At 41.0% G+C, this 13,054-nt stretch overlaps 1 protein-coding gene across 1 annotated transcript; it reads right to left on the bottom strand.

Moving 5' to 3' along the window:
* Positions 1–1,255: 1,255 nt before the first annotated feature.
* On the bottom strand, positions 1,256–12,615 carry LOC129183294 (beta-1,3-galactosyl-O-glycosyl-glycoprotein beta-1,6-N-acetylglucosaminyltransferase-like). Its single transcript, XM_054780381.1, has 5 exons — positions 12,596–12,615; positions 10,438–10,861; positions 9,284–9,377; positions 7,053–7,457; positions 1,256–4,531 (listed from the first exon to the last, which is right to left on the bottom strand). Exons 2-5 carry the CDS (start codon positions 10,506–10,508, stop codon positions 4,046–4,048), a joined length of 1,056 nt encoding a protein of 351 aa, XP_054636356.1. The 5' UTR covers positions 10,509–10,861; positions 12,596–12,615; the 3' UTR covers positions 1,256–4,045.
* Between the last annotated feature and the right edge of the window lie 439 nt (positions 12,616–13,054).

Here is a 13,054-nt window from a genome sequence, read left to right on the forward strand (position 1 = left end):
ATCCGGTTCAATTTCTCAGGGTGGAGAACAAAGAATTCCAGGAAAGTAATGCAGCATTGAGAGCCACTCTCAAAAAAAGATTCTGAAGAAAAAGACAAAATCAATTGAAAACCACCATAGATGACATGGATCAGAACACGTGAATGAATGATGTGGTACAAGTAGTGACGGGGCTTCGGATCAAACCTAGGTCCTATGCCAGGACAGAGGCAAATACTGACGAACCGGATGAAATCAATGTCGCCTCAACGGAGCAAGAAGTTGTCACCTTTTTACAATCTCAGGAGGGGGACGTAGACATCCACACTATTGATACATTTATCCTACTGTATGGCAGGAAAAGCACTGTACCCGTCATCATTGTCAAGTTCACTGACAGGAAATTCAAGACTGCACTGCTGAAACGTCTACATGAATGACCACCTGACAAAGCGCAATGCTGAAATTGCGAAGAAAGCACGTGATCTGAGGAAGCGAGGAAGGATCCAAGGAACATGGAGTGCAAACTGCAAAATCTTGCAACAAATTAAATGGAGGAGCAGGGGCTAGAGTTCTTGTTGTCAAAGACATCAAGGATCTAGATAAATACTGAGGTCTCCCAACATGGAGGAAAACGGCTTTAATATACCACAAGAAGATCTACAATTGGACACTTTTTCACAGATCACAAGCAATTGGATATGGAAAAAGACATACATCTAAATTTTTGTTTCTCCCATTACTAATGACTGTTATTATACTGAGGAGCAATACAACAACAGTTTTAATATCGGCAATAAGTTGTCCATTATCCACATAAACAGCAGAAGCATGTATGCAAACTTTAATAACATCAAACAGTATTTGAACCAATTCAAGGAACCCTTCAAAGCAATAGCAATCTCAGAAACTTGGATTAATGCTAACAAAGGAATGGACTTTGGGCTGGAAGGATATGAAATGACCTGTACAGTATAAACTGGAACAATTCAAGTGGAGGAGGTGTGGCTGTTTACATGAATAAACATCTGAACTACAAAATGGTAAAGAACATGTCATTTGTTATTGACAACATCTTAGAATGTGGAACCATTGAAATCTGTAAAGAAAAAAGCAAAAATGTCTTAATAGGCTTTGTGTATAGAACTCCAGAGTCAAGGACTGGAATGTTTAAGGACTGGATTAAGACAACCTTTACAGACATAGGTCCAAAAACAATTTTAATATGTGTGTGAATCCACATAAGTACAAGGAAATAGATGATTTTACAGACACAATGTACAGTTTTAGTCTATATCCTAAAATTATTAAACCAAGCAGAATAACAGACCACTGTGCCACCCTTATGGATAATGCAGTATATTCACCAATGACTTTGACAATAACACAACTAGTGGCCTGTTAAACAGTGACATCAGTGATCATCTTCCAGTCTTTACAATTTACAATGAACATTATAATAAAAGACAGATGGTGGCTAAAAAGACTTTTCAAAGACTGCGCACAGAAGATAGCATCAGCGCTTTCAGGAAAGATCTAGAAGAACAAGATGGGAGAGTGTCTACAGTGTAAAAGATGTGGATGAAGCATATGATGGCTTTCTAAACACTTACACGGAGCTCTAGGATAACAACTGTCTCTGGCAAGAAAAGTCCAAGAAGCAAAAGAAAAACCAGCCATGGATGACAAAAGGACTAAAAAGCGCCTGTAAGAAGAAGAATACTTTATACAGGACATTTATTATTCAACAAACTAAAGAAGCAGGAAAAAAGTATAAGACTTATAAAAAATAAGTTGACAACTATCTTGAGAGCGTGCAGGAAGGAATACTATAGTCATGTACTTGATAAGAATAAAAATAACATGAGAGCAACTTGGTGCATCTTAAAAAGTATTATAAGGAACAGCACTAAGAAAGCAGACTACCCTCACTATTTCATGGTTGGAAACACTAATAAGGATGATATGAATGAGGTACTTGAAATTTTTAACAACTATTTTGTAAATATTGGACCAAAACTGGAGAAATAAATTCTAAAACTCCAGACAATGGACAAATGGAATGATACCATAGATAGGGATCTCAATTCCATGTTTCTCACTGTGAACTAAACTAAAAAGGAAACCACTGACATTGTCAACAACTTGAAGGCAAAAACATCAACTGATTGTAATGGAATCGAAATGGAAACAATAAAAAGGCTTATCAATGAGATTGTAGAACCGTTAACATATATCAGTAACTTATCATTTCAGACTGGAACATTTTTGAACAAAATGAAAATAGCTAACGTGGTTCCAAAAATGGAGATAAACATCAATTTACAAATTACCGTCCACTTTCCTCATTACCTAAATTTTCTAAAATTATCGAGAAACTATTTTGTTATTTTAATAACAAATTGCTAGCAGGTAGTCAATACGGATACAGAGCTAACATTTGAACTTCTATGGCACTGATCAAAATCACGGAGGAAATTACTAATGCTATAGACCACAGAAGGTGTGCAGTTGCAGTATTCATGGATCTCACAAAATCCTTTGATACAATTAATCACAACATTTTAACAAAGTAAAACAAAATAATGCTATGTGGAAATAGCAGAAAGGATACGTACGATCAAATACAAATAAACGGAGTGGATATTGAAAGCATGAAAGAAAATACATTTCTAGGGATCATAATCTTATAAATGCATCAATAAGATTCCTCTGTTTTTACCCTTTTAAAACAATGAACATTTTACTGTTTATTTTTTGGACATTCGTTATTGTAAAGAGTAAAATCTGGAAGGTGATTGCTTTAATTTATCATTAATCCACTCATTATATTGTTTTCAACTTCATCTGAAAGAATATTATCAATTAAAGTGGCACTGGGAGTTGTAATTCTGCTAGGTTAATTGTTTGAGGATATAGACCGAAACTGAAAATAAAACAAAAATTAACAAAATATGCACAGTGTTTGACATCCTTTTGTGTGTGCGTGCCAGTAGCCTTCACTCTTGTTGGTCCTAGTGTGAAGCTACGGAAACATGAACAAGAGTAGCATCACTTATGTACTCATGTCAATAATTTAGTCCAAATTGCTCTAATGTTTGAAAAACCACTTGATATTTCACTTTTTGGTACCACAATTAGATAACAGCAGGAGTGTCACATGCCCATGTTTTGAATCAGGAGATACTGTACTCTGCTTCCCTTATCTCATAGAAATGTAAGCATGCAAACTGGCAAGTGACAAATGTTCTATCATACACATATGGGTGACATGTATGTTTATAGTGTTGACCATGAAAAAAAAGGCTTTGTATAAAAAATCACAGAGATTGTCTTCTGAAACACTGTCCTGATGTGCTAACATGTTTTTCAAACTCTGCGTGAGCAGACAAGCTGCGTCAGTGGCACCAAACAACAGGCCTTTGTGGGGGAAAGACCGTGGGAGTTGGACAGAGTGGTGCGAGGTTGACTTGTCACGTCTTATTTTGTAAATACATATTGCACCCTTGTTAGCATGAATTAGAAGTAAACGAAAATAGTAAAATGGCAAAGCTAGATTAGTTAGGCATGTCCGTACACTCGAGAATGGCTGCTGTGGGGAAGTCTGACTACAAAGGGGGATTTGTTAAATACGGCGGATTCATCTCAATGTCAGTGAAGAAACCACCTGATCCCAGTAAGCGTTCTAGGTGCTAGGCAAAACAGACTAAAATTGTTAGTCAGAAGTCCCGTACAGGTATCGGAACACTCTTTCTCATTCAGCTGGAGGCGCAGGGAACTGGTGCATGTAACGGGGTTCGGAGCTCCGTAGCTGTAAAATTATTCTGTCTGACTTATTTTTCAATACGTTTTGTAAATCTAATTTGGTGTGTGAGTCTTCTTTCCTTCTCCTAACTGGAGATGAACAAACAGTAAGGGGAGGTCAAATTGGCTTAATTAATTTTTCAAAGTGGTCCTTTGACCTTTAGTAGGTTGTGGAGAATTTCATCTCCAACACTAAGGTATTGGAATCGAAATAGTTGTATCGGGACAGCCCTATTCGGAGAAAGAAAAAGTCCACTTCCATCTACTCTAAGGCAGCCAGAGCTTTTTGCCTCAGGTATTTTTCCAAACAGTAAACAACCACAGCGTCAAAGTCGATGTCAAACTTGTTGGCAAAGAGGTGATGCTGCTTCAGCATCCACTGCAAGTCTCCGGCCCCATAAATACATATGTTTCTCACATGGGTGCCATGACACTTGGGGTACACGGCATCCAGAGAGGCCCGTACGCCCTCGTGCCACTCCCACTTGCAGAGCCGCGCTAAGGCGTTCATGTCGCTGAGGTCATATTTGGGGTGGAGCCACGTGGAGCCGGGGATGCCGGGCATCCTTTGAATGGTCGCCCACAGGAACTCATCAGGCGAGTACGTGTCCTTGGCCCAGTCCATGAGTGCCTGGATGCGTTTGTCCTCCAGGACGCTACCAACGTAAGCTCGGGTGACCAGAATATAGGTGTTTCCAGAAAAAATTGGGAGGTTGAAGGGTGGTGGCTCCTTTGGCTTTCCCACTCTCTGCACAGGAACATGGGAATCAGTGGAACTTCATGTTAGTTCAAGCGTGAATACAGTACAACTTGGTTTCACTGCCATAAAACATTGAAATATGGTCATGTGATGCTTTAGCATAGCTGTGAGAGCAAGAACCCATTCCATTTTGGTGAAATATGGAGATAAGAGTACCATACACTGGAGATGAAACAGAAATGTAATTTGGATATACAGTGGTGTGAAAAAGGGTTTGCCCCCTTGCTGATTTCTTATTTTTTATTATGTGTGTCACACTTAAAAATTTCAGATCAAACAAATTAAAATATTAATAATGTAGTGAAGCTCGTTGCCAGCCGGCTAGTAGCTACTTTGTGTGGTATGGCTCAGTGTCAATGCGCCAGTAACGTACTTCAATCGGCGTAACAATGTTAATGATTTTAACTATGGTGCTGTAACTTGCTTAATATGCACGTCACATTATACGTAAATGGAGCATTGTTGGCACTTTTTGGGAGACTTTTTCAGACGACTTTATAGGCGGAATAACCGAGTTCCATACGTTCTGTTTTTAAATCGTTAGAACACACAGGAAAGGGAAAGACATACTGTATGTGTTCATGTCTCACATAAGGATTGTGGTTGATGGGCCAATTTTTTTTTTTAAGTGCATTTTTCCTTTAAGGTCATGCCACAGCATCTCAATAGGATTCAGGTCAGGACTTTGACTAGGCCACTCCAAAGTCTTCATTTTGTTTTTCTTCAGCCATTCAGAGGTGGACATTCAGAGGTGTGTTTTGGATCATTGTCCTGCTGCAGAACCCAAGTTGGTTCCAGCATGACGTCACCAACAGATGGTCGGATGTTATCCTTCAGGATTTTTTGGTAGACAGCAGAATTCATGGTTCCATTTATCACAGCAAGTCTTCCAGGTCCTGAAGCAGCAAAACAGCCCCAGAGCATCACACTACCACCACCATATTTTACTGCAGGTACGATGTTCTTTTTCTGTAATGCAGCGTTACTTTTACGCCAGATGTAATGGGACACACACCTTCCAAAAAGTTCAACTTTTGTCTTGTCAGACCACAGAGTATTTTCTCAAAGGTCTTGGGATCATCAAGATATTTTCTGGCAAAATTGAGACAAGCCTTAATGTTCTTTTTTTCTCAGCAGTGGTTTTGGTCTTGGAAGTCTGCCATGCAGGCCGTTTTTGCCCAGTGTCTTTCTTATGGTGGAGTCATGAACACTGACCTTAACTGAGGCAAGTGAGGCCTGCAGTTCTTTGGATATTGTTGTGGAGTCTTTTGTGACCTCTTGGATGAGTCGTCACTGTGCTCTTAATTTTGGTTGGCCGGCCACTCCTAAGAAGGTTCACCATTCTTCCATGTTTTTGCCATTTGTGGATAATGGCTCACATTGTGGTTTGCTGGAGTCCCAAAGCTTTAGAAATGGCATTATAACCTTTTCCATAGATCTCAATTACTTTTCTTTTTCACACAGGGCCATGTAGGTTTGGATTTTTTTTCTTCCTTAATCATAAAACGTTTCTTTTAGAGAATGCATTTTGTGTTTAGTTGTGTATCATTGATTGATATCTACATTTATTTGACGATCTGAATCATTTAAGTGTGACAAACATGCAAAAAAAATCAGGAAGCGGGCAAACACAGTTTCACACTACTGTATCTTGAGGTGTATCCTGAGGTGGTTATTATATTGGTTTCTCAGTTTCATGTTGTCACAGTACATGTTGGAATTCATGTTTCCCACAGAGAAGTGCAGCTCCCCCACTGCTGTGACGTGACCACCACCATGCTTGACTGTAAGCAAGTTGCTACTTTCTGCTCACTTGTGTTACCAGCTATCTGGACAATATTGGGTGTGTATTGACTCCTTTTCACTGGCTAGTCAATATACACTGCAATACAAGCTAAACACTGACTACTTTAAGCATAGTGCAACCTCGGATAGTTCGCGGACAGCAAGTGACATCGGGGGTTCACAGTTGAGTAGCCCATGTTTGGGATTATAGTGACTTGTACAGTAACATTACTGACATTATACCACATATCATCACAACGTCTTTAAATGTGTCTTCTGAATGCCTTATATTTGTATTTTATTTCATTTGGCCATTTTTATGACGACGGTTTGTGATAAAAATGCATTAAGAACACAGCTGGACTCACACAGTGTATTAATAACACGACAAGATGAGCATCATGTTGTACACTAAATGTACAAAATGTACACGAAGCGAGGCAACATTTAGGTGTCAATTTTCAACTTTAGCCGAAAAACATGCTAACCGGGACGTACGCTAACTGAGGTTAAACTGTATGTTCAAGTTGACTCTCTATAGTACTGTCCTGAGAGAAGATATCTTAGAATCAGTGAAATTTGAGGGGTGTACTCACTTTGTCAGACCGTGTATACGAAATAACTGCAAATGATAGGATCACAATATCAAGCCGCTTTTAGGTTCTGGATTTTTATTTATGCTTTGAACCAATTTTAGATTCCATTCACTAACTGAAACCCATACCTTGATATGTCCATCAACTATGTGGTGAACGCTCTTCCACCTCCACATCTTATTCTTGGGCATCTTCTCGGACCCCAAGCTGTTGGCTCCGTCCAGAGAGCGGAGGGCCCGCACCATCTCCAAGTTGGTCTTGAGAGGAAAGTCCTGTCCACACAGGTTGATGAAGTACTTCCATGTGACGCTGGCCTTCAAAAGGTCGGCCATGCAGTTGAGGTCGGCCTGGACACGGGACCAACTGGCATAGACCACGGTCTCTAAGCGGCTCGCCAGGAAGACGTTTGGGAAGCAGGAGACAATAGACCTGATGGCTGATCGGACAGACGCTGGGGCTTTGTTGTCCACGTGGACGCAGTAGATGTTTTGAGGCGTGTAGATGGCTCGCAGCAGACGCTCAAAATTCTGCACCTGTCGGAGCAATTGTAAATCAATACTGTACTTGCCATGATATATTTCCCATCATGCAACACATTTGTCTACAGCCATCTCTTGCCACTTTGGGCTTCCAATTTCACAAATTCACTGTATCACACTTTTTCAAAAACATAGTCATGAATAAATCATCGCTGTTTAGCGGTTGAGTACGGTGTCAGTCCAAACATTTTGGTGAGGAAACCAGTTTATTTTCCCTAACACTGGGAAATGGAACTTATGGCAATGCAGCGAAAGCAGTAAACACACGTCCTGGCTGCTCAGTACGATACGGCTGCAGTGACTAATCACAAAGGAAGAAGACCAAAGACAGCGAAACGTCACCTGTGGTTTGTCTTTATGTGAAGAGACTGACCTCTCAGGCACTCTCTCAATGTTAACTTCTTTTGACATTTGCATGGCATGAAAATTAAAATATGACATTTAAGTACTTTCTTATCAGTTGAGTCAAACAGAAACGAGTACATCTCAATTTTATGATACTACAAAATCTAAAGAGTACTCACTTTGGTAGCATATAGCCAGTGGTGTGCAGCCAGGGCCAGCAAAGCCTTCTCTGCTGGCCTAACCACTTACCAGAAGCACTGACCTACATTTACCTTCAATTCTAATATTTATTCCATTAAATAATATTCATTTATTCCCAACAGTCTATTACCTTCAATTAGTAGTGTGTTTCTTGGCGGCACTGCTTCCAATAGTGTATGTGAATGTTAGATTTTTTTTGTCCAATCAGATTGGAGCTTCTAGGTGTTGCCATATCAATGTAATCTGCCCCGGGCCTTCAGGAGTGTTGGTCCCTTGTCACATACACACTATTAGCGATGGGGCTGTTCTTTTGTTGGGTTTTTTTAGCCAATCGGACTTCTGACACCCCTGAGTGCCAGCTTGCCGGCCCCCACTCCTGATGTGTGGACCAGAGCAACACACTCAACTTTGAGACTACAAAACAACTTAACTGTAGTTTGAAAATGTAAACATTTTGATAAAGATGCAGGTGTGTGTGTGTGTGAGTGATGGGTTTTTTTTTACACTGAAACACTATATCGTGCTTGCAGAATGCTAACACTGTCTACTTTCTTTTGCAGAAAGAACAGGATGGAAGTAGATTGCTCCTCTGTGCAGTCACTGTATGTCCTACAGTAGAGAATAGGCTCTTTGCTGCAACAGTAGTGGCAGTAGCCAAGTACTTAATTTTGATTTGGCAGAGTTTGCACACTGTAAAGCACGTCCATGTCAAGCTCCTTCTTACCCGGAAAATTGTGCACCGAAATAACAACCTTCAGCAAAGACCATGTCGAAACATCACCAACGTCTAAGGCTAGCCTGCTAGCTACTGTGAGTGGCTCACCTTATTGCCAGAAGATAACACTATGGTAATGGTTTAATTTATTTCAACATGCATACAAGTTGCATTACAATTCACAGTTCCACATGCCCAAAAGGAGTAGGAAGAAGCAAAGCTTATTTAATACTACCCCCATCCGTTTTACATCAATTGCAATAGATTTGTTCACTTCCTGTATTCCAAATACATTCTGAAATATGAAATCTGCTTGCTGACGAATAGCACACGCAGCGGGTAAGCACAGATATGGCTTGAAAAATGTCTTTTTAAAGAACCATTCTTGAACGTTCTGAATAGTAATATAAGAATCACATTTCAGACATGAATGGATTTTTTTCAACACCACTGGTTCGGACATCATGTCTTATTTCCATGTGACATGTGTAGCATTGTGCTGTATATGGCTTTTACATGTATTCATTGTCATGGTTATGATGATGTATGAGTGGCATACCTTGTGATGGACCACCATGGAGTAAGCCAGGGGGAAGTCCTCCTCTTCCTGGCTTAACGGGAATGGTAAATATTTCCTGCTTGACCTGAACTTCCTGCAATATTCAGTAATTAATACAAATGAAATAATGCTCCATTTAACACCTCTACTCAGTTAACCAGGGTCACAAAAGCAAATACCCACCAAGGTCTCTAATTAGGCTCAAAAAGTGTTTAGCAGCTGTGGCTGAACGCAAACCCCTGATAGTTAGGCAGTTTTCATTTGCTGCATAGCACTATTACAACATTGGTTCTGCTGTTGCTGTGTAATGCAATAATTCCCTTTCTACTTTTTCCTGCACTTCAAGTATTAACCTTGTTGCACAGTTAACAGCACATCCTCTGTGCGGTGTAAGTAAAGCATTTACGGTATATGCTGCTCGTAAACAACTAGAAATATTCCATTCCATTCCATTCTCCTCCGCTTATCCGGGTCCGGGTCGCGGGGGCAGCAGCCTCAGTAGGGAAGCCCAGACTTCCCAGTCCCCGGCCACCTCCTCCACCTCCACCGGGAGGACACCAAGGCGTTCCCAGGCCAGCTGTGAGACATAATCACTCCAGCGTGTCGTAGGTCTTCCCCGGGACCTTGTCCCGGCTGGACATGCCTGGAACACCTCACCAGGGAGGCGTCCGGGAGGCATCCAGACTAGATGTCCGACCCACCTCAACTGGCTCCTCTCGATGTGAAGGAGCAGCGGCTCTACTCTGTGCTCCTCCCAGATGACAGAGCTCCTCACCCTATCTCTTAGGGTGAGTCCAGCCATCCTACGGAGGAAACTCATTTCAGCCACTTGTATCCGCGATCTCGTTCTTTCGGTCACGACCCAAAGTTCATGACCATAGGTGAGGGTGGGAACATAGATCAAACGGTAAATTGAGAGCTTTGCCTTCCGGCTCAGCTCTCTTCACCACGACGGTCCAGTACAGGGACCGCATACTACAGATGCTGCGCCGATCCGCCTATCGACTTCACGCTCCAACCTTCCCTCACTCCTGAACAAGACTTCGAGATACTGGAACTCCTCCACCTGGGGCAGGACCTTATTCCCAACCCGCAGGGAGCGATCCACCCTTTTCCGACTAGAAATATGGTTTTATAAATATACGTGAACACACTTGCAGTCTTTCGTAGCGTTGATGTAAAACTCATCAGGGATGTGGACCTTCTTGCGGAAGTCCTTAGTCATGGTGAGTATCTTGGCTCGGTCCAGCTCATCCTGCTCTCCCTGCAGGATGGCTGTGAAGTTGCAAACCTTCTCCGGGTTAGCGACATCATTGTCGTCCGTGTAGTCCAACCAGTCATACTTGGTGGTGGAGCTGATATTCCAGAGTTGGCTGCAGAGTAAGAAAAGCAGCCACAGTGATGCCACAAGGATGACCAGCTTCCGCCTCAAATGACAGAATATTTTTTGGTGTCATTCTTGGAGTGCCAGCAAGCTGACAAGATGCTCAGATACACCAAGATGTCTTGACGGGACAATAACTGGCACAAGAGAGATTTGTGGGAACTTCCTTATAGCAGCTTGGTCACCTTGGTTACCTGTGAAAGGAAGTAACAAGCGTTTGGCATGAGTGGTTACTTATATTGTATTCAAGGCATTATCATAACACCTCTCACCCCCTACATGACACTGTGGGTTCCCCTAGCAGCTCCTTCAGCAGCAGACTGTTACACCCACAGTGTAATAAGGAGACGTTCCGCAGGTCCTTCTACAACACCTGCACCACTTGAACCATGTGCCACTATGTATTCTTTACTTGCGTATCTTGCTTGCTGCTGTAACAAGTGAATTTCCCTGCTGTGGGATTAATACAGTATTATACATACATACATACACCATAGGTGCAATTCATTTCATTGATAGATTACATCAAAGCTTTCATCAAATGCTGCCAAAAGTGTGGACACCTCTTCTTTAACTTGAGAAGGCCGAGAAGATTGCAGACGACGCTTTATCAAGTCAACTCCAGTAGATTTTCTTGAGTTTTATTTTACACCTCAACTATTTACAGGTGCACAGGTTAGGTTGATAATCTTAGAATCAGAGAGGAATAGGATCAAATTATTACTCATTACTCTGCAGTTTTAACTAATAGCAGAGAAATAAAAGTCCACTTTATGTCAAAATGATTTAGGGCACCTGCCATGATTTTCTTATGGCCCCCTCATTAAGCAATAAAACAATATAAAACTAAAACAATAAAATCACACCTTTGTGACAGAGATCAAAGCGTCAGGACGTCATAAAGGGACATCTGGAGGTCATAAACTATCAAAAGATCTGGAAGTCAAAAATTCGAATCACGTCCACGTGACTGTTTTCTGTGTGCGTGTGTCTCAAAAATGTAGTTTTCCTATTTAAACAATACAAACCAGTAAAGATCTAAAACAGTCAATTGCAAACTTTTTTTTTACCGCTTTCTTGTATTTTAGTCCACCCGATACTTTTACAACTATAATCTATATTTATTGTTTTTAAAAGACCTAATTTATTATGTACTTTTACAAAAAACATTACATCCTGAGCTCCCACCATTCTACTACAGCTATTTTGTTAAAGATTCATGCAATATCAATGGTCTTTATCAATAAACCGGGGTCTATGCGGCTCCTTTTCCCTTGTTCTTGGGTCGATGATCATCTCTTTAGTCTTATCTGTATTGAGAAGGAGATTGTTATCACGACACCAAGCTATGAGGTCCGCCACCTCTCTTCTGTATGATGTTTCAACACCACCAGTGATCAGGCCGATGACTGTAGTGTCATCCGCAAATTTAATGATGCTGGTGTTGTTCTGGGAGGCCACGCAATCGTAGGTGACATTTATAAATCTAGAGTCCTACGCAGAACACACAACCTCATCAAGGACAGCACACATCCACAACACTCATTATTCACACTCCTACCGTCAGGCAGACGCTACAGGAGTTTGAAGTCCAGGACCACAAGGCTGGCAAACAGCTTTTACCCACAGGCCATCAGGCTTCTCAATGAAGCACTCACACACGCCGCTCGCAACACAAGCACACACTCATAGCACTTTATTTATTTATTTATTTATTTATTTGTATTAATGTCTCTTCTGTTTTTGTTGCTTAATTTATTGGTATATATGTTTATATGTTTATGTTTCTTATGTTCTTATTCTTTCTTGTGTTTTCTTTCTTTTCTTGGGAGAATGAACAGAATAAGATTTTCATTGTATGGTATAACTGCTGTTTTACCATGAACATGACAATAAAACTCTCTTGAATTTTGAATCTTGAATATTACCTGTTAGCTGTCCATCCACCAGCCTTGTTTCTCCGAGAGCAAAGTAGGAATGCCCATCTAGGCCACTCCCCCTTTGGGTTTCCACGGAGTGGGATAAAACAGGCGTTATACATGAAAGCCAATAAAGGCAATATACCACAGAGTCATGAAATCATAAAACACAGAGGTTGGGCTAATTGTCTCATCACCCCCATGACAAAGTCACATATTGCTGGTCAAGCCTGACACAGCAGGGGTCTGCAGACTATTTGCTCTTATATGTTTTTTAAAACAACCAGATCAAAGCTGTAATTGCAGCTCAAGACAATAGTCTAGCCAGCAGACTGTTTGAACATATGACAGACAGGCCTGTGTCATAAAACTTATCAATTAACCTGTGTGTGTGTGTGTGATAAAGTGATACTTACAAAAACTCAGTCAGGAAGCCATAAAAAACAGGAAACCATAATATCAAAGACT

The sequence above is a fragment of the Dunckerocampus dactyliophorus genome, chromosome 6 (genome assembly GCF_027744805.1).
Source record: "Dunckerocampus dactyliophorus isolate RoL2022-P2 chromosome 6, RoL_Ddac_1.1, whole genome shotgun sequence".
Taxonomy (NCBI): domain Eukaryota; kingdom Metazoa; phylum Chordata; class Actinopteri; order Syngnathiformes; family Syngnathidae; genus Dunckerocampus; species Dunckerocampus dactyliophorus.